This window comes from Piliocolobus tephrosceles, chromosome 13 (assembly GCF_002776525.5).
Source record: "Piliocolobus tephrosceles isolate RC106 chromosome 13, ASM277652v3, whole genome shotgun sequence".
Lineage (NCBI taxonomy): Eukaryota > Metazoa > Chordata > Mammalia > Primates > Cercopithecidae > Piliocolobus > Piliocolobus tephrosceles.
In genome coordinates, this window is record NC_045446.1 from 97,883,284 (window position 1) to 97,911,094 (window position 27,811).

Genomic DNA, 27,811 nt, shown 5'->3' on the forward strand with positions numbered 1-27,811 from the left:
ACCCAAGCTGGAGTGGAATGCAGTGGCGCACAGTTCACTGCAGCCTTGACATCCCAGGCTCAGGTGATCCTCTCACCTCAGCCTTCTGAGTAGTTGAAACTACACATGTGCCACCACACCCAGCTAGTTTTCATATTTTTGGTAGAGATGGGGTTTCACCATGTTGCCCAGGCTGGTCTTGAACTCCTGGGTTCAAGCGACCCACTCACCTCAGCCTCCCAAACTGCTGGGACTATAGCCATGAGTTACTGTGCCTGGCCCATACTATAAAGTTCTATAATCTACTTTCTTTACATTACTCTATTGTAGACTGCTTTATAGGTCCTTCAATATATACCTATTTTATCCCTTTTATCTGTCTGCTATGGGTTCTTCACGTAAAATGCTTTCCTTAAATGTTGCCAATCCTTATCTATTCAGCTTTAAAACTAACAGGCCAAAACCTACCTCAAAAGCCCCGTACCAATGGCAGGGGTGAGCTTGTCAACTACAAGCTAAGCTATGGAATAATGATGTAGGAACCATTTGTATTTTTAGTTCTTTTGTTTTGAGTTAGTCAGATTTCTTGCTGTGAAGGCTCATGACTGACAAGTGTTTCTGGGGGAGCATGAGAAACAGGGAGTAGATACAGGGTTTAACTCCTTCCTTAATTTTGCACCTTATTATCCTGTTTGTAGCCTCAGCTTTAAGAGGCACTTTCAGACGTCCTGGTGCTACTTCTTGAGCCTTTTGGAATTTCTGTTACAAAATTCCCTACACTGTCTTAAAAACTATTAGTTAAATCTTAATTCTTTTTTTTTTAGTTTTGAGATGGAGTCTCACTCTGTCGCTTAAGCTGGAGTGCAGCGGCACGATCTCGTCTCACTGCAACTCTGCCTCCTGGGTTCAAGCGATTCTCCGCCTCAGCCTTCTGAGTAGCTGGGACTACAGGTGCGCACCACCACATCTAGCTAATTTTTGGTAGAGGTGGGGTTTCACCATGTTGGACAGGCTGGTCTCGAACTCCTGAACTCAGGTGATCCACCTGCCTCAGCCTCCCAAACTCCTGGGATTACAGGCGTGAGCCACTGCACCCAGCTAAATCTTAATTCTTAACTTTCTACAAATACAGTATTATGAACAACCAAGAACAGTAGGTTGTGCCTTTACTTTCTTACAATCCTTCACAGTATTTAACAAAGTACCCGGATTATGGTAAGCATCTGATGTAGAGAAACAATAAGCAAAAAGTTGGAGGATACAAAAACTTAGAACAGAGCATACATATTTGTTTTCTGGTTTTGAGACAGTGTCTTGTTCTGTTGCCCAGGCTGGAGTGTAGTGGTGAAATCACAGCTCACTGCAGCCTCAAGCACCCAGGCTCAAGTGATCTTCCCATTTCAGCCTCCCGAGTAGTTGGGACAACAGGTGCACGCAACAATACCTGGCTAATCTTTAAAAAATTTTTTTGTATAGATGAGGTCTCATTATGTTGTCCAGGCTGGTCTTGAACCTCTGGGCTCAAGCATCCTCCTGCCTTGACCTCTCAAAGTGCTGGGATTAAAGCTATGAGCCACTGTGCCTCGCCCATATTTATTAAATGGTAAGATAAGAGAGGTTTTTAAAAGTACTGGTAGAACTGACAAAGAGAAAAACAACTCAAGGGCTCAATGGCTTTCTCAGAATTCAACTGAAAGAAAACCTGCTCTAATATACTCACATGGGCATGCCAATAAAAATATTTCCATTGTCCAATGGTCCAAGTAAAAAGATGTCCTAAAATCACAATTGCAGCTGCTCTTCAAAAAGGGTATTTGGGTCAGGTGAGGTAGCTCACACCTGTAATCCCAGCACTTTGGGAGGCCGAGGCAGGCAGATCACCTGAGGCCAGGAGTTCAAGACCATCCGGGTCAACATGGTGAAAACTAGTCTCTACTAAAAATACAAAAATTAGCCAAGCGTGGAGGCACATGCCTATAATCCCAGCTACTTGGGAGGCTGAGGCAAGAGAATCATTTGAACTCGGGAGGCGGAGGTTGTAGTGAGCAGAGATCGTGCTACTGCACTCCAGCCTGGGCAACCCAGTGATACTCCATTTCAAAAAACAAAACCAAACAAAAACCAAAAATTATCTGAGCATGGTGGCATATGCCTGTAGTCCCAGCTACTGAGAAGGCTGAGGTGGGAGTTATCACTTGAGCTCAGGGAGATCAAGGCTACTGTGAGCCATGATTGAGCCACTGCACTCAAGCCTGGGCAACCGACTGAGACCCCGTCTCAAAAAAAAAAAAAAAAAAGTATATTAAAGGATAGTTGCACATCAACCAACCTTTTTTTTTTTGTTGTTGAGACAGAGTCTCGCTCAGTCGCCCAGGCTGGAGTGCAGCAGCCCAATCTCGGCTCACTGCAAGCTCCGCCTCCCGGGTTCATGCCATTCTCCTGCCTCAGTCCCCCCGAGTAGCTGGGACTACAAGCGCCCGCCGCCACGCCTGGCTAATTTTTTGCATTTTTAGTAGAGACGGGGTTTCACTGTGTTAGCCAGGATGGTCTCGATCTCCTGACCTCGTGATCCGCCCGTCTTGGCCTCCCAAAGTTCTGGGATTACAGGCGTGAACCACTGCACCCGGCCCAACAAATCTTAAAACATAGACTGTTATATTTCTCCCTTACTAGCTCACTCTCCTTTGTATTTACTACCAATGAATAGCAACAGTGACCACTGTCCCCATCTTTCTTCTCTTAGTATTAAGCCTCACAGGCAAACTGTCATTTGGTTAACAATCTTTCTTTTTAAAAAGGTCTTGTTCATTTTATTGGCTGGGCATGGTGGCTCACGCCTGTAATCCCAGCACTTTGGAAGACCAAGGTGGGTGGATCACGAGGTCAGGAGATGGAGACCATCCTGGCTAACACAGTGAAACCCTGTCTCTACTAAAAATACAAAAAAATTGGCCAGGCGTGGTGGCGGGTGCCTGTAGTCCAGCTACTCGGGAGGCTGAGGCAGGAGAATGGTGTGAACCCGGGAGGCAGAGTTTGCAGTGAGCTGACACTGTGCCACTGCACTCCACCCTGGGAAACAGAGACTCTGTCTCAAAAAAAAAAAAAAAAAACAGTCTCGTTCATTTTATTTAGTTAACTATTACTTGGATTCATCAGATATCTTTTTTTCTTATTTTTTTGAGACAGGGTCTCACTCTGTCGCCCAGGCTGGAGAGCAGTGGTGCGATCTCCGCTCACTGCAACCTTCGCCTCCTGGATTCAAGGATTCTCCTGCTTCAGCCACCTGAGCTGCTGGGATAACAAGCACGTGTCATGATGCCCACCTAATTTTTGTATTTTTGGTAGAGATGGGATTTCGCCAATGTTGGCCAGGATGGTCTCGAATTCCTGGCCTTAAGTGATCTGCCCTCCTTGGCCTTCCAAAGTGCTGGGATAACAGGCATTGAGCTACCGTGCCTGGTCCCATTACATATCTTTAATATATCATTTCATTGTTTCTCTAAAGTATTATACAATTTGTAGCAGTGCAGAAGAAATGTAATTTATATAAACACTGTATTACTGTTTATTACACACAAATATACCCACTAACCAACTTTTAAGTATTAAATACTTAGGAATTCATGACTGTGGATGCAATATAGATTCTATTTTAAGTCATCATCCGATGTGTTTTTCAGGAATAGATTACATTCAATGAATGAAGAAAAGTTTGATCTTACTATTGTAAATCATTTTATCTAATTAGATGGCAAATCATAACATCTTATGTTGGCAATGGTTTTGAAATGAAACCAAAATACCATCAATCTTAAGTATAAGTAACACACACGCACACATGTGCACCCCAACCACCCATACCGGAAGTCCTAGGAATTCATCAATTGAAGTCTCTGGCTCTGTAGGGTTGTTATCTGTTTGCTTAGGTACTTGGGCAATATTGTTATCACTGTTAATAAAGAAAGAAAAATCTTTATTATAGTTATGCAATTAGGCAAAAACAATTAGGTATTTTAAACATATACAGCTTACCTAATTAAAAATTTATTTATGTTTTCTGCTAGCTTTTCTTGAAGAGATTTGTTGCTTAGTATTTTTTCTCGTGCATTTTCAATAACCATTTGCTGGAAAAGAAAGCCACTGTTAGCAAAAGGACAATAAAGAGTATTCTGCTATTTAATATTTATTAGAAAAGAACAAACCGGTAAGAGTTGGATAGTTTTAATAAACCTAAATGGAAACTCAGAAGTTGTGGTGGCTCCCTCCATATTAATACCTGAATACAACACTATAACTTGCAAATGTTTTCACAGATCTTTCACCAACTCTTTCTTATATACTTCCACACTCATCATCAAACCCCAGTAAATGCCCTATTTTTACAGTGTCCCTCTGTAGCCCAGGCTGGAGTGCAGTGGCACGATCTCAGTTCACTGCAACCTCCACCTCCCAGTTCAAGCAATTCTTGTGCCTCAGCCTCCTGAATAGTAGCTGGGATTATGGGCGTGCGCCATCACACCCAGCTAATTTTTGTATTTTTAGTAGAGATAGTTGGCCAGGCTGGTCTTGAATTCCTGGCCTCAAGAGATCAGCTCCCCTTGGCCTCTCAAAGTGCTGGGATTACAGGTATAAGCCACTACTCACTAGATGTTTTTTATTTTATTTTTTGAGACAGGGTTTCACTCTGTCACCCAAGCTTGAGTGTTGTGGTATGATCATGGTTCGCTGCAGCCTCGACCTCCCAGGCTCAAGCAATCCTCCCATCTCAGCCTCCCAAGCAGCGAGGACTACAGACAAGCACTACTACACCTAGCCAATTTTTGTATTTTTTTGTAGAGACGGGGTTTTACCATGTTGCCCAGGTTGGTCTTGAACTCCTGAGCTCAAGCAATCTGCCTGCCTCAGCTTCCCAAAGTGCTGGGATTACAGGTGTTTGCCACAGCACCTGGCCAGTATTTTATTAAATGATCCAACAACAATAATGTATTTATAGATATCTATAAACTTACCCCTGTTTCTTTATTTGATACATATATACACACATTTGTGTATATATCTGTATTTTTTAACTCAGGAATATTTTAAGTTGCAAAGTTTGGCAGAGTCACTTACTTTTTCTACTGCAAATGCGTTTGGATCTTGGAAATTCCGTATTGTTGAATGAGGGCCAGACAAAGTGGTACTTTTTCTCTGAGATTCACTGAAACACATTTTAAAAGCTTTTCTTTTAACCACTATGTTTAACAGATTTAAAGATAAATACATATACAGACATAAATTTTAAGATCACCATAGCAGAACAGATACAGTTGTCCCTGTATCTGTAGGGGGCTGGTTTCAGGACCCCCAAGGATACCAAAATCCACATGTACTCAAGTCCTACAGTCTGCACCAGGAAGCCCATGTACTCAAAAAGTCAGCACACTGCATCTAGGTAGGTTTTACTACTAAATTTCCAATCTGTGTTTGGTTGAAAAAAACTTGAGTATAAATGAACCCATGTAGTTCAAACCCGTGTTGTTCATGGTCAACTTTATATTCTCTATTTGTGGTAGGAACAAAGGGAAGTACAAAAAGTATTAGTAGTCTTGGATTCAAAAAAATGAGTTTGAAGTCTAGCTTTACCACTTACTACCTATGCGGTCCGAAGCACAGCAAGCTCTGACTCTCTAACCCACTTTATAATGACCAACTGCATTACTGGGTTTACTAAAGAATGGAATGAAATAAAGTATATATAAAGACTTTATTTAAAAAGTCAAGGTTCCTATAAATGTTAAATATTAATATTGCTCTTTTATGGCTGCGCATGGTGGCTCACATCTGTAATCCCAGCAATTTGGGAGGCCAAGGTGGGAAGATCACTTGAAGCCAGGAGTTTGAGACTAGCCTGGGCAACAAAGTGAGACCCCCATCTCTACAAAAAATAAAAAAATTAGCTGGGTGTGGTGGCATGTGCCTGTGGTGCTGGCTACTGGGGAGGCTAAGGTGGGAGGATCTTCTGAGCCCACAAGTTCGAGGCTGCAATGAGTTATGATCGCACCACTATACTCCAGCCTGGCCAAGACAGCAAGGCCCTATCTCTAAAAATAAATAAATCAATATTACTGTTTGTTATTTTATATGGTGAAGTGAGAAAGGCTCCAACAAAGGAGGCTGAGGTCAGTCTTGAATGAAAGACAACCAAAAGTAAGAACTCTAACAAAAATATCCAGGGCTTGGCAACTAAGAAACCAGAAGAAACATTTTAAACCTACTATTTCTTTTAAAAAATATCCTTCAAACAAAGACACACAGGGTAAGACAGAAAAACACTTTTCTCAAAGATTGTGCCTGGAAAAATTCCATCAATTGATCTTAGGACTTTAAATGTGTGTGCAGCATAGAACATAATGGTATTATTTACATTTGGTTAAAAAACATGGACTTCAAAAAACCTGGGATAACATCATTTGTAAGATATACCATTATTTTATATACAATTACAGAATAAACATATTTCCCATGAAACAGTGATATGCCATTAATTGAGAGATGCAACCCAATTTCAGGTGGGTTAGAATGTGAAGAAAGACAATGTATTTTGGAATAGTTCTAATAACAGATCAGAACATAATCTGGTCTTATTAGTTTATTCACAATGTAAGTATCCTGATATAATTTTTTTTTTTTTAATGGATACGGGTAACTTGTCTCTTTTAAAAAGCATTTACCTTTTGCGTCTACCGGGAGACATTAAACTGGCATGTGCTTTCTTTTCCTGAGCACCAGGAATGACGTTTAAAGCTTCTCCAGCTGTATTTCAAGAAAACATAACAGTAAGCCAAAGAAATGGAATAGTTTTCTAAACTTGTAATGGGATAAAAAGCTTTAAATAGTCATTATTATTTTATGTTAAATTCAGTTAACATGTACTGAGTGCCTACCATGTATAAAGCATGGGAAAAGATATTAAGATCAATAAAACATAGTCTTTATGCCTTAAGGTTTTACAATAAAATCCAAAGTACAGTATAGTCTCAACAAAAAAATAATATGGTAGAATGGAAAAAGTCTAAGAAGTATAAACTAAGCATTCTGGGTGTAGAAAAGGATTTGGAAAAGGTGAAAATGGGGGAGATCTTGATGGCAATAAATTTTAACTGCACAGAAAGATAATTGGTTTGTGAACTGAGAGTGCTAACTCCTGAATTCTAATCCCAACTCTGTTATTAACTAACTTCTTATCCCTTACTATCATGTGTTTTCAAAAGCTTCAAGTATGCAACAAATAAGATATACCACACGCTCTCTAAGGATATTCCTAACTCTAAGGTTCAGCCAGGCATATGTAGGATTTCTAACATGTAAAGATAGAGAAGTGGAAAGGCATTCCTCATTCCAGGAGGACAGACTGACATCATCAAAGGCAAGGAGGTAGAAAATATAATGTACATTCCATTTAAAATCAAACACAACAAGGTCCTTTTCTCTTAATGCCAAAAACGGAGAATTAGAGAGTTCGAGGTGGACTTCAGTTAGAGTAGAAATAGGAAGAATCCTAGATTAAAATGCCTTAAAGATTTTATATGCTTACAGCAAATCTAGAAGTCTGTTCCACTTTTAGTCTCTCTCATCTTTTTTTCTGGCGGGGGGGGGGGCATAATTTTACACTATGAGTATAAAGACATTAGTATATTATCTTATTCATACGATTTCATTAACAACAAAATTCAAGAGAACAAAATGTAAACTTACTGGTTACAGTATCTTGTGACTGTGAATGGTTGACCACTACAAAATATGACCTTGATGGATCTGAAATTTGGCCACTTGGTCGAGTAACTTGTGTACCTGTGGAAGAAGAAGGGGTAAACTGTCCTGAAAGGTAAGGTAAAGTGAGCAACTCTGCACTGGCTGGAGCTGTTTGAGATGCAAGCTTTCTCTGCCGTTTGATTTCTGCAATTCCAGTTCTTGTTCGGGCTGAAACATATAAGCATTTAAAAAACAAATTCAATGTCAGGGTAGTTTGGGAATTATAAGAAGTCAATATGATGCATCCTATTATATAACATGTTACATCAACAGATTGAAGAATGACCCCTAAATATATCAACTAAATTTATGTGACTTTCAGAAGAAACTAAAATGAATACACTCAAGTTTTATAAATCCAAGATTATATTTGTTCTGCAATAATTCATATTGATAATTACCCCCATGAATTAATAAACCTAAACTCATGAGAATGAAAACATTCTACATGAGTCTATGTGAAATGTAGGGAGTATTTACAAAATATTTTTATGATAAATGAAAATATTAATTAACATAACTGTACTTAGAAAAAAGGTAGTTTGGCCAGGTGCAGTGGCTCACGCCTGTAATCCCAGCACTTTGGGAGGCTGAGGCAGGCAGGAGATTGAGACCATCCTGGCTAACATGGCAAATACAAAAAAATTACAAAAATAAAAAAAATACAAAAATACAAAAAATAATTATTAAAAAATTAAAAAAAATTAGCTGGGTGTGGTGGCACACGCTTGTAGCCCCAGCTACTTGGGAGGCTACGGCAGGAGAATCGCTTGAACCCAGGAGGTGGAGGTTGTGGTGAGCTGAGATCATGTCATTGCACTCCAGCCTGGGCAACAGAGCAAGACACCATTTCAAGAAACAAAAACAAACAAACAAACAAAAAAAAAAAACAAAGAAAAACAGTACTTTAAGCAAAATATACACTCAGCACATGTGTATAATGAATTAAAATGTTCATCTGATAGTGTATGTTTGAAGTAATTGTGAACATTGTTTAAAGTTGGATACCAACCTCTCTGACTGCCAGCAAACCTTGGGGAACTTTGCATGCTCCTAACAAAGAAAACAAAGTAGTTACCCATCAAAAAATTTTTGTTGCTGACATCCACTACGATTTAGTTACAGTCAGACCTGAAGTTAGTTATGAGATAAAAAGCAAAACATCTCTCTCAGACAAAAAAGACAAACACATTTTTTGGGTAAGCAACTCTGATTTGCTTTAGGAGAAAAATAGTGGCATGCAGACACACTCACAACACATATAATTTTAATTAACAAGTTTCTATCCAATGTAATATGCGTTAGAGTGCCTTGACATTACATTAAGAATGCAATCTGGGCTGGGTACGGTGGTTCATGCCTGTAATCCCAGCACGTTGGGGGGCTGAGGTGAGAGGATCAATTGAGGCTGAGAGTTCATGACCAGCCTGAGGACCACAGCAACATTGTCTCCACTAAATGAAATAAAAATTAGCCAGGTGGCACGCGCCTGTATCCTAGGTACTTGGGAGGCTGAGGTGGGAGAAATTTTTGAGCTGAGGCGTTCAAGGCAACGAGAGCTATGATCACACCACTGCACTCCAGCTTGGGTAACAGAGTGAGACCCTACCTCTTCAAAAAATAAAAATAATATAATTTAACTTTAGAAACTCTGCATATTACATTTTTAAGTAAGAATATACAAAGTATACATTTTTTATTATCTTTCACAATTACAGAGATGCCTTCCCATAGAGAAATTCTGATTTTCCATGACTCCATATATAAATACTTTGGAATCCCCAAGTTAATGTCAGAGGACATTCAGCTTTTATCAAATTTATGGCTATGAAATTATTTTATTGAACCCCTAAAGAAGATGCAAACAAATATGGAAAAATTCACAGTGCAAGTTATTTTAGTATGAATCAGAATGGCCCACTCCTTTATTCGACAAAGTCACACACACCGTGCCATTATCATAAAAAATATGTCAAGTAAGTCTCCAACAAGATCCACAAAACTCGAGTCAGGAAAGAGAAATATAAAGAAAAGACTATCAAGTAAGATGTGGTCCAGAGTTAAGTAGAAAGCATTTGGAGCCATTTTAGCAGTTTAAGCAGAGAAAGAAAATGAAACCCATGCTGAAGTTGGGTGGGGTAGTCACTTATAGCTCTGAAAGAAAGGGTAAGAGACTATGGTTTTCATAACCAATTCTATAGTCAAATACGAGATTTTCATAAAATTGATACCGTAAGATTTCAGAATTAGCATTTTTCTTCAAGCTTATTTCAAGTTAAGAAATCAAGTGTGCATGGGTTCAATGCATCAATTCTGTGAATATGTAATAGAGACAGCTGCCTAAAGGAATTCACAGTGGCCTGGGATTAGGTGATTTGTATTCCAACAATATATCTGCCTCTAAATTGCTATGGAAACTTAGAAATGTCATTAAACTACCACATAGCTTAGTTTTCTAAATGTTTTATTAAAAGTATGCTATTTATTTTAAATTATGTCAGTGAGTAGTCTCCACAGTACCTGCAACCTCTAGAGTAATTTCAAAACTGCATAAGTGTTACAGAAGTACACTGTGTAGGTCTTAAGAAGATTTAAACCCAAAGTGTATTTGCATTCCGAAATCATTAGGCACATTCTAATAGCTTATTACCTGATCTGAGAAAGTGTATGGTCCAATTTCTTCCATAAAGATGACATTATTGCTGGGACATTATTTGATGTTTCTAAATCACAGGAGGAAAAGGTTCTTAATAAACCCAGGTGAAGAAATTTCATCATTCATTTTGAACAAAGACACACAAAAAAACCTTGTCTCTCAATTATTGACAGTATGTTGGAAAATGAGAAATAAATCTACTTTGTAAAACAGCTTGCAAAGCTATAATAAGGTTGCTTTCTCTTCTAAAGCCACTGAGTATCAGGTATGATATGAGTAGAAATGGATATCTATAAAATCTCTGAGCATTTTTTGGCCAATAATTTTACACCTTCATTTTATTAAAAAAGGGAGAAACACTTTTTTTGATCTTTGTTCTGTCTGATATCATATGACATATGAAAGTGAATTAAAATAGTCTTAAAATAATTATCATAAAGGTTATGCAAATTCCTTGTAAGTGTGGAAATTTAATCCTCAATTTTCTCATATTTAAAAATGGCTTTAAACAATTATCTCTCACTGGGTTATTCTAAAGACTAAATGAGAGGCCAGGCATGATGGCTCATGCCTGTAATCCCAGCACTTTGGGAGGCCGAGGTGGGCAGACGATGAGGTCAGGAGTTCGAGACCAGCCTGGCCAATAAAGTGAAACCCTGTCTCTCCTAAAACCATAAAAATTAGCTAGGTATGGTGGCGTGTGCCTATAGTCCCAGCTACTCAGGAGACTGAGACAGGAGAATTGCTTGAACCCAGAAAGCGGAGGTTGCGGTGAGCCGAGATCGCGCCATTGCACTCCAGCCTGGGCAACAGAGAGATACTCCCGTCTCAAACAAACAAACAAACAAAACAAACAAAATATTAAATGAGGGAAAAAACCATATGAAAGCACATAGCACAAAGCTTATACACAGTGACAATGTCAAAAAAGGTCAAGCTTCTTTTTATGTTATCTTATGCAAATTGTTTAATGCTAATTGTTTTGTTAACACTGTAAGCTATTGAAAATAATCAATATTAGAGAATAAGCAGTCAAAACTTTTTCTCTAAAACATCTTTAATTAAGGCAAGTAGAATTTTATATGCTGGTAACTATAAGCCAGTTTATGACTGGCTTCTATGTTCAGACTTACTACATAGAATTAAAATTAAAACGTCAGTTTAAAACTTTTTAACACATAGTGATGTCTGTTTATCAGTATAGATAACACAGAGGTAAGAGTTTTATTTTACATATTTTTTAAAGGTAATTTTTGGGTTATTTTTGCTAATATAAAGATTGTTGCAATTTATGTATCACTCAATATAAACACAAACAAATGGCCAGGGGCATTGGCTCATACTTGTAATCCCAACACTTTGGGAGACCGAGGTGACGGATCACCTGAGGTCAGGAGCTCGAGACCAGCCTGACCAACATGGAGAAACCCCGCCTCTACTAAAAATACAAAATTAGCTGGGCATGGTGGTGCAGGCCTGTAATCTCAGCTACTTGGGAGGCTGATGGAGGAGAACAGCTTGAATCCAGGAGCTGGAGGTTGCAGCGAGCCGAGATCATGCCATTGCACTCCAGCCTGAACAAGAGCGAAACTCCGTCTCAAAAACAAAAAACAAAAACAAACAAACAAAAAACAAAACCCACAAACAAATTAGATGTGTCCCAGAAAAATTTATCTCATCACAATGGAGACAAGTTTTCTCAAGGCTTTTATGAGACACCTTTAAAAATTATTTTTAACTAAATCAAGTAGATAAATATTGTAAACATTAACAAAAAAACTCCAAATCAGAACTCTTACCTTTTGTTTTCATAGCTACATACTCATTTAAAATTGTTGTCAAGTTTTTTCCAAATAAGGACTGAAAAGAAAAAATCAAATATTACCAAAATTGTATACTACTACCAATAATTTCTCACAAGAAAAGATTCCACCATCCAAGTTAATAAAAGATCTAACTGCAGAGTAGCTGATGAGGAAAGGGTAAAGAAGCAGGTAATCGAAAATGAAAATAGCCACTGACATTAGAGTTTGCATCCAAGCTTCGAAAGAATCTTGCCCGTTTGACTAGGACATTATAGCTACTTGGGTATTACTGCTTCTAGACCCTCTCAGCAGACAGCTACACATACATGTACAAATGCATATACACAAGCATTTGTATTTCTGTATCTATCTGTATATATATTAAAATAACCACAGTGTCATACTAATATCTCAGATTATAACCCAACACCACTGGTTTCATTATTATGCTTATTTATATCTTCTTTCTCACACAGTGAGGAATCTGGCTCCCACTATCTACAATTTGTTATTTGTTCAGAATTGTTAATTTAGAAGAAATTAGAAAAAATTAGAAGGATTTATTTAATATTCATCCATGTTATTGTGCGAACAGCATGTTGCTTTTTATTGCTGAGTAGTAGTATTGCTTTGTTATGAACACATCAGAGTTTGTCACTTTTTGAAAGACATCTTGGATGTCACTAGTTTTTAAATTTTTTTTTTTTTTTTTTTTAGAGACAGGGTCTTGCTCTGTCACACAGGCTGGAGTACAGTGGCTGCTCACAGCTCACTATAGCCTTGAACTCCTGGCTTCAAGCGATGTTCCTGCCTCAGCCTCCCAAAGTGCTGGGATTAAATGTGTGAGCCATCATGCCTGGCCTGTTTTCAGTTTTTTTTTTTTGAGATGGAGTCTTGCTCTGTTGCTCAGGCTGGAGTGCAATGGCACAGTCTCGGCTCGCCAAAACCTCCATCTCCCAGGTTCCAGCAATTCTCCTACCTCAGCCTCCCGAGTAGCTGGGACTACAGGCATGCATCATCATGCCTGGCTAAGTTTTGTATTTATAGTAGAGACGGGGTTTCACTATGTTGGCCAGGATGGTCTCAAACTCTTGACCTCGCTATCCGCTTGCCTTGCCCTCCCAAAATGCTGGGATTACAGGTGTGAGCCACCACACTTGGCCTGTTTTCAGTTTTCAGGCACTATAAGCAAACACCAGTGTCTAGGTTTTTGTGTGAACACAAGTTTTTCAACTGATTTGGGTTATGTGAATGTTGGTTCACATGGGGAGTATATGCTTAATCATATAAGCAAATGTCAAACTGTTTTCAAAAGCAACTGTATAATTTTTAATTCTTACCAGTAACAAACAAGAGTTCCTGCTGCTCTGCATATTTGTGGTCAAGGACTTGCTAGTTTTTAAACCTGTTTTCTTTCTTTCTTTTTTTTTTTTTTTTTTTTGAGATGGAGTCTTGCTCTGTCACCCAGGCTGGAGTGCAGTGGCCGGATCTCAGCTCACTGCAAGCTCCACCTCCCAGGTTCACGCTATTCTCCTGCCTCAGCCTCCGGAGTAGCTGGGACTACAGGCGCCCGCCACCTTGCCCGGCTAGTTTTTTTGTATTTTTTAGTAGAGACGGGGTTTCACCGTGTTAGCCAGGATGGTCTCGATCTCCTGACCTCGTGATCCGCCCGTCTCGGCCTCCCAAAGTGCTGGGATTACAGGCTTGAGCCACCACGCCAGGCCTTTAAACCTGTTTTCTTATATTAGCCATTCTAATAGGTATTCGTATCTCACTGGGGTATTAATTTGCATTTTCCTAATAACTAATGATATGAAAGATCTTTTCATATGCTTATTGCCATCTGTATATTTTCTTTGGTAAAAGTATCTTCAGAGCTCTTATCCACTTAAAAAAATTGTTTGGTTTTTGTTGTTAAGTTTTAAGAGTTCTATACATATGTTCTGGGTATAAACCCTTTATCAGACATGTAAGATACAAATATTTTCACCCAGCCTTTTTTTTTTTTTTTTTTTTTGAGACAGGGTTTTACTCTGTCATCCAGGCTGAAGTGCAGTGATGCAACTGTGGCTCACTGCAGCCTTCACCTCCTGGGCTCAAGTGATCCTCCAGCCTCATACTCCCAAGCAGCTGGGACTAAGTACACCACCACACCTGGCTAATTTTTAAAAATTGTTTTCTAGTGATGAAGTCTCACTATGCTGCCCAGGCTGGCATAGAACTCCTGAGTTCAAGCATTCCTCTTGCCTGGGCCTCCCAAAGTGCTGGGATTACAGGCATGAGCCACTGTGTCTGGCCCAGCCCATTTCTTTTAACATGCCTCTTGTAGAGCAAGTTTTTAATTTTTTATAAATTGACCTAAGTTTTGCCTTTATAGCCCATGCTTTTGGTGTCATATATAAAACTCATTGTCAAATCCAACTTTGCACATTTTTTTTCTTATGTTTTCATTTAGAAGTCTTACGGTCTTGTGTTTTACATTCTGATCCATTTTATGGTTAATTTTTGCATAAGGTATGAGGTATCTGTAGAGGTTCTTTTTCTACATATAGATGTCTGAGTGTTCCAGCAACATTTGTTGATACAACCATCCTTCCTGCAATGAATTGCCTTTAAGCCTTTGTCAAAATCAGATGTGTGGGTCTCTATATGGACTTTGTATTTGGTTCCACTGATCTACGTGCCTAAACTATCAAAAATGCCCCTTAATCTTGATTATCATAGTTTTTTAGTAAGTTTTGAAATCTGGTAATGTGAATCCTCCAAATTGTTCTTTTTCAGAAACTCTTTAGGCTATTCTAGTTTCTTTTCCACTTAAAATTTAGAATTCAGCTCCGTGTTATCTATAAAAATGCTTGCAGGCATTTTGACTGTGAAAAATCTATAATTAAATTGGGGGGAATAACACCTTAACAATATTAGTCTCTCAATCTGTGCACACAGTACAATTCTCCTTTTATTCAGGCCTTAGATTTCAGGCAATTTGGAGCATTTGGATTTCACACATATTTTGTTAGATTATCTCTAAGCATTTTGTTTGTTTGTTGCTATTATAAATGCATATTTTCAAAAAATTTTCAAATTTCAATTGTTTATTGCAGGCATACAGAATACAATGGATTTGTGTATACTCTGTATTCTATGACCTTGCTTAACTTTAGTTTTGCGTCATTTTCAGTTTCCTAAGCAGACATTGATGTTATCTGTGATTGTCTTCAAGGAGCCATGTTTAAAATAGTAAACACCATGTGAAATAATGTAGTTCTGGAAGGTATCCACTACATGCCAAATGATGGTTTGTTGGTCTAGTGATATTTAACAAAAGAGATGACAATAATCAATCAAAGTATCTGTTTTGTATTTGTCTGAAAGGAGCAGCCAGATACAGGTCAGGAAGGAAAAAAAAAAAAGGCTTGGAGACAGCAGCAGCGAAACTAATCATAAACGAGGGTGTCACTTTGAAACTAATTCTCAGAGTCAAAGTTGTAATTCATTTTAATAGTTCTGGCATAAATTTGTAAAAAGATCAGCTGGTCTTCTTTGGGTCTTACCAGTCATGCATGAATATAAACCATCAAACTTCTGCCAATTTCAATTTTTTTTCTGATAAGCTGATTTTATGACTATGTTTGTAGTCTCTTGTGTTGATGAAGTATTTCCCTTAAGGAATAAGTAACTCACCAGTAAGCATGCTGGAATAAACCCTTCATCTGTACAGTGTTCTGCATATTCTTTTAAATCTGAACTTTCCAAAATAAAAGTCTGGCAGGTAGAAATGAGGTTTTCTTGCTGTAAGTAACCTAAATAAAAAATAAAAGTTTAAGTATTTATACTGAATTCTGTACTTTTGGTTAAAACTGCTATTGAAAATGCTATAGCATGTACTGATATCACAATTTAAACCTTAGGTGGAATGCTTAGTGTTTGGCTGCCTTGAACAGAAACACCAGGTTGTGCTGCAATACAAAGCATAATTCATAGAACAGGTGGCCCTTTCACAGGAAACAATTCTAGCTAAACTAGTAAAATAAAGTGTTTAACCAAGTATAATTATTTCACGGTACTTACAGGAGAACCAATAAATTAATGATAAATAACTATGTTCCTCTACTGCATAACTTCCATAATGACCAGGTCAGTTGATGGTATAAATTCAATTACTGGGTTATCAGAAAACTATGTTCCCACAACAATGCTATGTATTTGTATACTTCATTTATTTGCCAAACGATTTATAAAAAGAATGAACAGAAGACCTACTCTGCATGAAAAGTGAGACAGGAACTCCCTTAATTCTTAATTTATGCCCTTTGGGAATCAAAGCATTACCAATTCCAACAAGAACCTTAACTTTAACTAGTGAAGGACGGCTAAGGCAGAGTGGGTCAACTGCTTGGCTGAACTAAAGCATGCCCCAATGCACACACAGACCCCCTTGGCAAACAATGGGATATTTATTTGCTCCCAGTAGTTAAGGAAATCATCATCCAATCATAGAGTACCAACTCTTCACAGAATATAGACTGCATAAAATTAGTTCAGCAAACTCACTAGATAAACAGCAACAGCTAAGACAACAACAAACACGGAAGAAGAAAAATCTAATTCCAAGAGTTGTCGCATTATATCATTTAAAACATCCAATTTTTTCACAAAATATTATGATATACACACAGAAATAAGAAAGTATGGCTCATAAAGAGTCAAAAAACCAAAAGTCTGCCCACGGAAATCCAGACGTTAGGCTTGAGACTATAAATGAGCTATTTTTAAATAAGATGGAAAAACTAAAGGAATCCATGTTTAGAAAATTACGAGAATAATCTCTCACCAAATAGAAAATATGAATAAAGAAATAATACAGTTGATAAGAGCAGGAGACAAACTCCCAAGCAGACGGGGTAGGGTACCCGGTGAAACCTGACAACCTTCAAGCCAAAGACAGCCTGAAGCCTGAAAACTGGACTGATAGTTCTGTGTAGAGTCCATGACCAGAGTGAGAACTTCCTCGATGTCTTTTAGCCAATCAAATGGTGCTTTTTCCAGGTTCATCCGTGGAGCAATCAGCCTGCACCCTCCCATTCTGAGCCCATAAAAACCTCAGACTCAGCCACACATGGGGACTACCCGCCTTTGGAATCCCCTCTCACATGGAGGTCTACTCATGTCGGGTCCCCTCTCGTGTCGAGAGCTGTTGCCTTGCTCACTCTCCACCGTCCGCATAATCTCATTCTTCTTAAATGCAGGACAAGATCCCAGAACCTGCTGAATGGTGGGTGTGAAAGGAACTCTAACACTGTAGCCCTCCAGCCCTCTGCTGGCACTGGGCAGCTACCCGACAGAAAGCAGCAGTGGGGCTGGGCCAGTCCAGGAACCATAGACTGAAGCAGGGTAGGGGGATGGAACGAGCTGTAACACAAAGGAGCTGAAATGTGCATTCCCCTGCCACCTCCGTTTGCCATGCTGTGGGCGGTGCGAAGAAGAGAGAGTTGTAATGGTCCTTGGGGACTCCCTGGGCAACAGCTGGGGCTCTGTGGTTGCTGGTATCTCCAAGTTTCTGGGTCCTGCTATGTCACCCTCATCCAGATGCCAGCTCCCAAGGTAGAAGACAATCATGGCACAACTGGACCAGTTGTGGGCTGAATGCAGAGCTGCAGTGGGCATGGAATCCGAGCCAGAAGCAGTCTGCTGGGTCGAGTGGGCAGAGGGCCCAGCAGTGAGCGTAGAGGTGAGTGAGGCCCAGATAGGTGTGCCACAGGCCACGGAGAGGCTGGCCAGCACAGCGGCACTGAATGAATCCTGTGTCATTTCTGGAAGCTTGTCTGGGATCTGTGGAAGGGTAAGAGTGGACCTCTTACACTTTCATTTCTGAGGCTTCTTGCCTTCACATTTTTTTCCGAAAATGGATGAAGCACTGGACCTCTATCAGCCAGTTAAGAGCGAATGGCACAGCTACAAAGGACAGGCTTGCCAGGGAAGACTTTGTCAAGCCTCCGCCATCACCCTCAGGTACTGGGAATGTTGGCTTTGTTTCAATCCAGTCTCCCTTCACAGAAATCTAGCCATTGCATAGGATCAGAATAAGGTCCTCGGACAACTGAAGGCATCTGGCTGAGGCTACACCTCAGTGTTACCCCAAGGCTCCTGGACTGGCCCCAATCCCCAAGAGCCTGTTCAGGTGTCAGTCAAGACCTCCAGTCTTTCCTATAGCATTTTCTTTCTCTCCTTCCTGGCTCCTATCTCGTCTTCATATACAACATTAAGGGTGTTGTTGCAAACCACAGTGACAACATTACTGAGTGGAATGAGCATTTTGCTTAGTCATCAGCAGTGTAATTCAGAACAACTTGGTTTTTTCTGTTCTTAGAAGAAGGATGTAATGATTGAGTTTTCTTTCACCTGTTGAAGGAACCCATTTGCATCGTGCAAGAGGCTATTGCCTCAGGCAACTTCCCCTCCTTGCATTTAAGTTGTTCCCGCTCTCCCCTCCCCCGCCCCAACCCTGTCAGGAGTCAGCATAGTCCTGTGACTACAGGGAGCGCTGCTATGTAAGGGACTGATTTTTTTTTTTTTTTTTTTTTTGAGACGGAGTCTAGCTCTGTGGCCCAGGCTGGAGTGCAGTGGCGCGATCTCAGCTCACTGCAAGCTCCGCCTCCCGGGTTTACACCATTCTCCTGCTTCAGCCTCCCGAGTAGCTGGGACTACAGGCGCCCGCCATCTCGCCCAGCTAGTTTTTTGTATTTTTTAGTAGAGACGGGGTTTCACCGTGTAGATCAGGATGGTCTCGATCTCCTCACCTCGTGATCCACCCGTCTCGGCCTCCCAAAGTGCTGGGATTACAGGCTTGAGCCACTGCGCCCGGCTGGGACTGATTTTTTTCCCTCTTGGGAGGCAACTTATTAGGCCAGTCCTCCCTTCCTTTCTTAGTATGACTGTTAGGGACGTCTCAGGAAAGCCTTTAATCTGATGTTTTTCCCAACCCCTCAGTTATAGTTGAGGTGACCTTTTGTTTACCCATGACTTTTTTTTTTTTTTGAGACGGAGTCTCGCTCGCCCAGGCTGGAGTGCAGTGGCCCAATCTCAGCTCACTGCAAGCTCCGCCTCCCGGGTTCATGCCATTCTCCTGCCTCAGTTTCCCAAATAGCTGGGACTACAGGTGCCCGCCACCTCGCCCGGCTAGTTTTTTGTATTTTTTAGTAGAGACGGGGTTTCACCGTGTTAGCCAGGATGGTCTCGATCTCCTGACCTCGTGATCCGCCCGTCTCGGCCTCCCAAAGTGCTGGGATTACAGGCTTGAGCCACCGCACCCGGTCTACCCATAACTTTTAAATCATGCCTGAAAGCTCAACTCCTCTGCTAGGCAGGGCTATTTTAGCTGGTATGGGACCCACCATCCTTATGGCTCCAGGACAGACTCTTTGTCTCACCTTAGTGTAGACCAATATTAATTAACCCAGAAGTCTGGGCAACTCAAAGGAAAATCGGTGCAGCCATAATTGCCATACTGGTCTGGGTCCACCTTAAGGATCCCACCTTCTCTAACCAGAGACAATATCCCCTAAAACCAGAAGTTAATAAAGGGCTAGAAGCCATCACTGATAACTCAAGGATGCAGGGCTTCCTTAAACCTTGCAACAGCTCTTGTAATACTCTGACACTGGATTTACAAAAACACAATAAAGGAAGAAGACTGGTCCAAGACCTCTGCCTCATTAATGAGGATGTGGTTCCAATCCATATGGTGGTTCCCAATCCCTATACCCTACTAACTCAAATACTTGGGAGAACTAAATGGTTCACAGTCCTGAACCTAAAGCACATCTTTTTTCTGCATACCATTACACCCCAACTGCCAGTATTTGTTTGCATTCAAGGATCTATCCAACCAGACTACACAGCTAACCTGGATGGTGTTACCACAGAGGTTCTAAGACAGCTCCCAGCTGTTTGGGCAAGTGTTGTCAAAAGATCTGAGTTTCTTTATCCTCAGGTTTACAATATGTAGATGATGATATTCTCCTTTGCGCTCCAATTAAGGAAGTCTCAGGACAAGCGTAAGGCTTGTCTTAATTTTCTGGCTAACAGAGGATATAAGGTCTCAAAATCTAAGGCTCAGCTCTGTCAGACTTCAGTGAAGTACCTAGGTCTAGTCTTGTCAGAGGGGACCAGGGAACTACGTGAAGAAAGGATTAAGTCCATCTCCTCTTTTCCTCTCCCCCAAACCCTCAAGGAACTGAGAGGATTCTTGGGGATTACAGGACTATGGATACCCGGGTATGGTGAAATAGCCTGTTCCTTATATCACACAATAAAGGAGACTCAGGCGACTAAGACTCACTCCCTAATTTGGGAACCAGAGGCTAAAAGGACCTCTGACCAACTGAAACAAGCCTGGCTTGAGGCACCATCCCTTCGTCTTCCCATAGGGAAGACATTCAATCTTTATGTATTAGAAAGGAAGAGAATGGCCCAGGGAGTTCCAACTCAGGCCCAAGGTCCAGCCCAGAAACCTGTAGGTTACCTAAGCAAGGAACTTAATTTGGTAGCTAAAGGATGGCCAGTCTGCCTCCGGGCAGTCACAGCAATAACCTTGTCAGTACCAGAGGCCACTAAGGTAACCATGGGGTACAACGTAACCATTTATACCCCACATAATATGGCAGGACTGCTGCCGTCTAAGGGGAGGCTCTGGGTAGTGGACAACTGTCTCCTCAAATATTAAGCTGTGCTATTAGAGAGATCTGCAGCCCAGTTAAGAACCTGTCCCTCCCTAAACCCAGCAACTTTCCTCTCAGAGAAAGCTGGGGAGCTTGAACATGACTGCGAACAGATAGTAGGGGAAACCTATGCGGCCAGAGAGGACCTCGAAGAAACCCCCTTAGAGAACCCAGACTGGACTCTCTTCACAGGTGGAAGTTCTTTTGTGGAATAAGGGATCCATAAAGCAGGATATGCAATAGTCACCCTAAATGATATTATTGATAGCATGCCTCTCTCCTCAGACACAAGTGATCAACTAGCTGAGGTAACTGCCCTCACAAGGGTGAATTAAGCAAACGGAAAGCAGGTAACATTTATATTCATTCTGAGTACACTTTCCTAGTCCTCCCTGCCCATGCCACTATCTGGAAAGAAAGGGACTTCCTCACAGCTAATAGGTCTCTCATACCACCAGGAAATTAAGAGATCATTACCCTCAGTTTTCCTTCCATGGGAAGTGGTAATAATACATTGTAAAGGCCACTAAAAGCGAACAGATGAAATAGCTGAGGAACTAAGTTGGCAGACCAAGCAGCTAAATCAGCAGCAAGAGGGCCCCAGATTTCTGATCCACTTGAGGCCCCTCTGATCCAGGAGGGCTCCAAGAGAAATAAAACCTCAATATTCTCCTGCAGAAATAGAATGAGCCACCTTTCAGGGACACATCTTTTAGCCTTCGGGATAGTTAAAATCAGAGGACAGCAAACTTTATAAACCAGCTACCGGCCAGGTAGTCCTTAAAAGTTCTTAAAATCCTTCAGCAAGCCCTCCACCTAGGTAAGCATAAAACCTATCAATTGACCCAAATGTTTTCAGGTAAAAATCTGCTAAAAATGGTCAAACAGGTCACTAATGTTTGTGAGACTTGCCTTAGAAGTATTAGAAATACTTGTTAGTATTAGAAATAATCCCCTCAAGCAACATCTTCTCCCTTCTGGAACCCAAATAATGGGAGGTTATCCAGGGGAAGACTGGCAGACAGATTTCACCCCATGCGGAAGACAAGAGGCATCCAATACCTCCTAGTGTGGGTAGATAATTTCACTAACTGAGTAGAAGCATTTCCATGTTGGAGAGAGAAAGCTTCTGAGGTGATAAAAGTACTAATTAATGACGTAATTCCCTGCTTTAGACTTCCTAAACACCTCCAGAGTAATAATGGCCCTTCCTTCAAGGCGGCTGTCATCCAGGGGGTCTCAAAGGCAGCAGGCATACAATACTATCTTCATTGTGCTTGGAGACCACAATCTTCAGGAAAGGTAGAAAAGACAGATGACATTATCAAAAGGTACCACAGAAAACTGTCTTGGGAGACTCATCTGCCCTGGATTACTCTTCTTCCCATAGCCCTACTACATGTTAGAAACACCCCTACAAAGCTGGGTTTAATTCCTTTTGAAATGATATACAGACGACCTTTTCTCACCAATGATTTCTTGCTAGACCAAGAAACCTCTGATTAGATTACATATATAACATCTTTGGCCCATTTCCAATAGGAATTGAAACAACTGTCAGAGGCCCAATTCTGTGAACTAAGGCCATCTCTATTCAACCCAGGGGACATAGTACTGGGTAAAGGCACTTCCTATCCTCTCTCCCTCTCTAGGTCTGCACCAGGAGAGACCTTATACCACACTTCTTTCTACTCCTACGCCACTAAATGTCACTGGAAAAGATTCTTAGATTCATTATGTTGGAGTAAAGGCCTAGGAAAACTGATGGAATTACCTCTGTTGACCTGGAACAGTACCCAAAGTACCAGTGTGAAAAAACCAGAGACCTCAAGCTAAATATGACAAAAGGTTAAGTGTCATTAACCTATCATGGACATCCTCTTTATAGTCTCTCCTATGCTTGCTCTTCTCACCCTAGTTCTGTTCCCCACAAGGGATCTTTGCCAAGGACCCCTTAATCCTGAACTCCCAAGGGATTATATACTCCCCTAAACAGTTATTTTTCTTCTGAAGTTTAACTGTCCCCATACAAGATTTAATTTCTTTCACCAGGGTGAAACAGCTCTAGCCATAACATTATTTCAGCATGTTTAGTGTATTTTGCTCCTTATTTCTGTTATCTTTGGGACTACATTTTTCCCTTCTAGCTCCTCTTTGTATAATATACTATTTGATCCATATATATTTAACCTCCTTGTAAAATTTGTTTCTTCTCAATTAGAGATCATCAAACTCCATATGGTCATGCAAATAGAGCCTCAGATGATGGCTCCCTTTTACTAGGAACTCTTAGGCCTCTGAGAGAGATTGGACTGCTGTTTTTGCAAAACAGCACCCTGTCAACAGAAAGCAGCAATTGTGGTCATTGTCCTTATTCTAATGGCAGTTAGATGTACTTCTTCAAAGGGAGGATTGATAGCAGCAAGAGACAAATTCCCAGGCAGACAGGGGCAGGTACATGGTGAAACCTAACATTCAAGTCAAAGACAGCCTGAAATCTGAAAACTGGATGCCAGTTCCAGGCAGAGTCCACAACTAGAATGAGAACTTCCTTGATGCCTAAGGCCAAACCAATTATGCTTTTTCCAGGCCCACCCATAGATCATTCAACATGCACTCCCACCTTCTGAGCCCATAAAAATGCCAGACTCAGCCACATGTGGGGGCTACCTACCTCTGGGCCCTCTATCACACAGAGGGTTATCCGCTTTGGGTCCCCTCTCATGTTGAGAGCTGTTCTGTTGCTCAATAAAAACCGTTTTCCACCTTGCTCAGTCTCTCCTGTCTGTGTAACCTCATTCTTCTTGGATGTGGGACAAGACCCCGGAACCTGCCGGTGGGAAAGGGGCTGTGACACTGCAGCCCTCCCCACCTTCACCAGGACCGGACAGTCACCCCACATGACAGGAAGCAGTGGCAGGGTCAAGCAGGCCCAGGAGCCACAAGCCAGAGCAGGGCAGTGGGACTGAACGAGCTGTAACACAAATGAGCTGAAACACAGCCCCCTATCATTTGCTGCCTTGTGGATGGCACAAAGGAGACAGAGTTGTAATAGTCCTTTGATCTGAGGAATGGAAACAAATCCAGAATGATGAAAAGTGAACAGAGTCTCAGAAACCTAAGGGACACCATCAAGTGTACCAACATAAGCATAATGGAAATCCTAGAATGATAGAAATGCCAGAAAGAATATTTGAAGAATTTCCAAAAATGTGCAAATTTGAGAAAAAACTTAATCTACACATGAAGGTAGCTCAACAGTCTCCAAGTAGGATAAACTAAGAGATCCATATCTAGACCATAATAAAACTGAAAATACAAAGACAAACAAAATTGTGAAAGCAGCGAGAAACAACTCAACACATAACAAGGGTTTCTCAGTAAGACTGACAGCTGATTTCTCATCAGAAACCAGAAGTAGTGAGATGATATTCAAAGACCTGATGTTTACTTTGATTGTTGAAGAAAAAAGATAAAAAACTGATAGCAAAAAAAGGTCAACCAAGAATTTTTTTTTCTTTTTGAGACAGGGTCTCTGTTGCCCAGGCTGAAGAGCAGTGACACCATTATAGCTCACTGTAGCTTTGAATGCTGGGGCTCAAATGATACTCCCACCTCAGTCTCCCAGGTAGCTGGGATAACAGGTACTCACAACTATGCCTGGCTAATTAAAAGAAAGAATTTTTTAATAGAGATGGTGTCTCACTATATGTTGCCTAGGTAGGTCTTGAACTCCTAGCCTAGGCCAAGCGATCCTCCCACCTTGGCCCCCACAAAGTGCTAGGATTACAGGAGTAAGCCACCACATCCAGTCTCAAAGAAGAATTCTATATCTAGCAAGACTCCAAATTAAAATTTAAAAATTATATATTATCAGATAAACAACTAAGAGAATTAGTTGCTAGCAGATTTTCCCTGTAAGAAATACTAAAAGAGGACTCCTTCAGGCTAAAATGAGATGATATTGGAGAGTAACTTGATAACAGCATAATATAAAGCAGTATAGGCTAGGTGCATTGGCTCATACCTGTAATCCCAGCACTTTGGGATATTCAGGCGGGTGGATCACTTGAGGCCAGGAGTTTGAGACCAACCTGGCCAACATAGCAAAACCCCATCTCTACTAAAAATACAAAAAAATTAGCCAGGCATGGTGGGACTCGCCTGTAATCTCAGCTACATGGGAAGCTGAAGCATGAGAACCTCTTGAAGTGAGGAGGCGGAGGCTGCAGTGAGGCGAGATCATGCCACTACATTCCAGCCTGGGCGACAGAGTGCGACTGTGTCTCAAAAATAAATATATACATAAATAAATAAAAATAAGAGAGTATAAGCATTTGTTGTATGTAAACTTTCTTCCCCATCTCTGCTTAAAAAGATAACTGTACACAACAATATGGGCATACAATGTATGAAGGAGTAATTTATATGACCTTAAAAACACGATCCAACTATATGCTGTTGTTATAGGATCCTTAGGGTGTCGCTTTTCCAGTTTGAAACTCCTGTGGCTGGTGGTACCTTTGCCTGAGTTTTGCTAGGGTCTGCTGGGCTTGTTCCACTCACTTGGCCCAGCAGGCTGTGTTCGGCTCATGCTACTGGGCCTAATCCCATGCCTGCTAGGGGTGAGCCAGGCATGAAGCAGTGAGGGGGTGTATGAGTAAGCGCGGGGTCCAGCCACTGAGCATAGCCAGGCATGCTGGATACAGTGGGCAGGCACATCCAGGCAATAGCTCCCTGTGAGGTTGCATCTGGATCAGGCACACCACAGCGGCTTCCACTGTGGGCACTGGGGAACGCAGTGGCACCCTGAAGCTTGGAGACATCAAGAATCCCAGAGCCCCAAAGAGGGTGTCACAGCCCGGGTTTGGGGAGCTCTTAGGTCTGCGCTCCCCAAAGGGCCTCAGCTCTTCTTTCCTTCTCATTGTCTGCAACGTGGTGAGCGAGGGGGCATGTTTCAGCCCTGTTTGTTTTACAGATCTTTCAGTCCCGCCTTTCAGTGGGTCCCACATTATTATCCTGCGTCCAGAAAGAATGAGGTTCATGGTCAACTGGAAGGTGAGCAAGGCAGAGAGGAGCTTCACTGAGTGACAGAACAGCCCTCGGGAGACCCACAGTGGTTAGCTCCTTTCCGTAGGCAGGTCATCCCCACGAGTATCCAGCTTTCAGGGGAGAGGATACCCACAGTGGGAAGCTCCTTTCTGCAGTGCCTTTCTGTACAGGCAGGTCATCCTGATGAGTGTCCAGCTCTCAACAGAGAGGAGACCCGCAGTGGGAAGCTCCTTTCTGCGGGCAGGTCACCCTGACGAGTGTCTAACTCTCAGTGGAGAAGAAACCTGCAGTGGGTAGCTCCTTTCTGCAGGCAGGTTGTCCCAACAAGTGACCAGTTCTCAGTGGAGAGGAGACGCATAGTGAGTAGTTCCTTCTCACAGCTGGTAGTCCCAACATCTCTGTGAGTCTGGCTGAGTCTGGGGTTTTTACAGGCCTCATGTGGAAGGAAGTATGTGCTGATGGGTCCATGGGCAGCCACAGGTGGGCCCAGAAAAAACACCATAAATTCTCACTCTGGGCATTGGATCTGCAGTCTGGCCCCCAGGCTTTAGATGTCTCTGGTTTGAAGGTGTGGCTTCACCGGGGACCCGCCCCTTTCTGCCTAGGTGACCATCTGCCTCCTGCCACCATCAACCTGACATCTAAGGTGCTCACAGTGCTTAGGCTGTTCATGCCAAGGGGCAGGTCCATGCCAAGCTGCCTTCAGCCTCACCCTCGGCCTCCCTCACGTGCTCATCAGAGCTGAAAGTACGGAGGCGGACCAAGGCAGCATGAGGCTGGTGTGTTGGTGCTGTCCCTAGTGTGCACACACCTGGCCAGGTCCTGACAGCAGCAGGCTCAGCCTCAACTTTACTCTGAAATCGGAGTGGACACTGGGAGCGGGGAGAGGCCAGGTAGTGGGAGTAGGCACTTCCAAGTCTATGGGGAAAGGGGGGCTTCCTGGGCCCCAGAGAGTGCAGGGATGCCTGCTCCACAGCTGCAGCTGCACCTGGGAGGGCAGGGCTCCTGCCCATCCAACCTGGAAGGGGACAGGGCACCCATCTGTTTCCAGCTCCTGCCGCCCTGTGGAGCACACAGCCCTGGCCACACCTCCAGCACTGCAGCTGGCGTCTTGGCACCAGCTGCTCCAGACTGATTCAAAGACACAAACAGGGTGAAAGTAAAAGGATAGTAAAGATTACTGGATTATACCATCCAGTAATCAAGTAAGACTTAAAGTTGTTATATTAATACAGGTTGAGTATCCCTTATCTGAAATGCTTGGGACCAGAAGTGTTTCAGATTTTGGAACATTTCCATTATACTTAAGTTGAGCACTGATAATCTGAAATGCTACAATGAACATTTCCTTTGAGGATCATGTTGGTATTCAAACAGTTTTGGTTTCGAAGCATTTTGAATTTTTGAATTAGGGATACTCAACCTGCATCAAAGTAGATATTAAGACAAATATTGTTACTACAGACAAAGATAACGACAAAAAAGGTCAATCCACAAAAAGATAACAATGGCTGGATGCAGTAGCTCACTTTGGGAGTCTGAGGCAGTAGAATCGCTTGAGCCTAGGAGTTCAAGACCATTCTGGGAAATCTAGTGAGAACCCACCTCTATGGTTTTTAGAAATTAGCTGGACTTGGTGGCGTGCACCTGTAGTTCCAGTTGCTCTAGAGGCGGAGGTAGGAGGACAGCTTAAGCCCAGGAGGTCAAGCCTGCAGTGAGCCATGACGGCACCACTGCACTCTAGCCTGGGCAACCGGGTGAGATCAAATGCCCTCACTGGTGAATTCTACAAAACACAGAATGAAACA

At 41.7% G+C, this 27,811-nt stretch overlaps 1 protein-coding gene across 3 annotated transcripts in view; it reads right to left on the minus strand.

Moving 5' to 3' along the window:
- Positions 1-27,811, minus strand: part of LOC111540103 (protein NPAT) — a 62,691-nt gene that overhangs the window by 20,828 nt on the left and 14,052 nt on the right. For 2 of the 3 annotated variants that reach the window (XM_023208181.2, XM_023208182.1), the window contains exons 2-10: positions 15,916-16,034; positions 12,229-12,289; positions 10,424-10,496; positions 8,786-8,826; positions 7,717-7,941; positions 6,693-6,774; positions 5,092-5,179; positions 4,012-4,103; positions 3,841-3,928 (exon numbers count right to left, since the gene is read on the minus strand). In XM_023208181.2, the coding sequence (XP_023063949.1) occupies positions 3,841-3,928; positions 4,012-4,103; positions 5,092-5,179; positions 6,693-6,774; positions 7,717-7,941; positions 8,786-8,826; positions 10,424-10,496; positions 12,229-12,289; positions 15,916-16,034 (869 nt within the window). The remainder of the gene's footprint in view (positions 1-3,840; positions 3,929-4,011; positions 4,104-5,091; positions 5,180-6,692; positions 6,775-7,716; positions 7,942-8,785; positions 8,827-10,423; positions 10,497-12,228; positions 12,290-15,915; positions 16,035-27,811) is intronic. The other variant, XM_023208183.2, reaches the window with a different exon arrangement.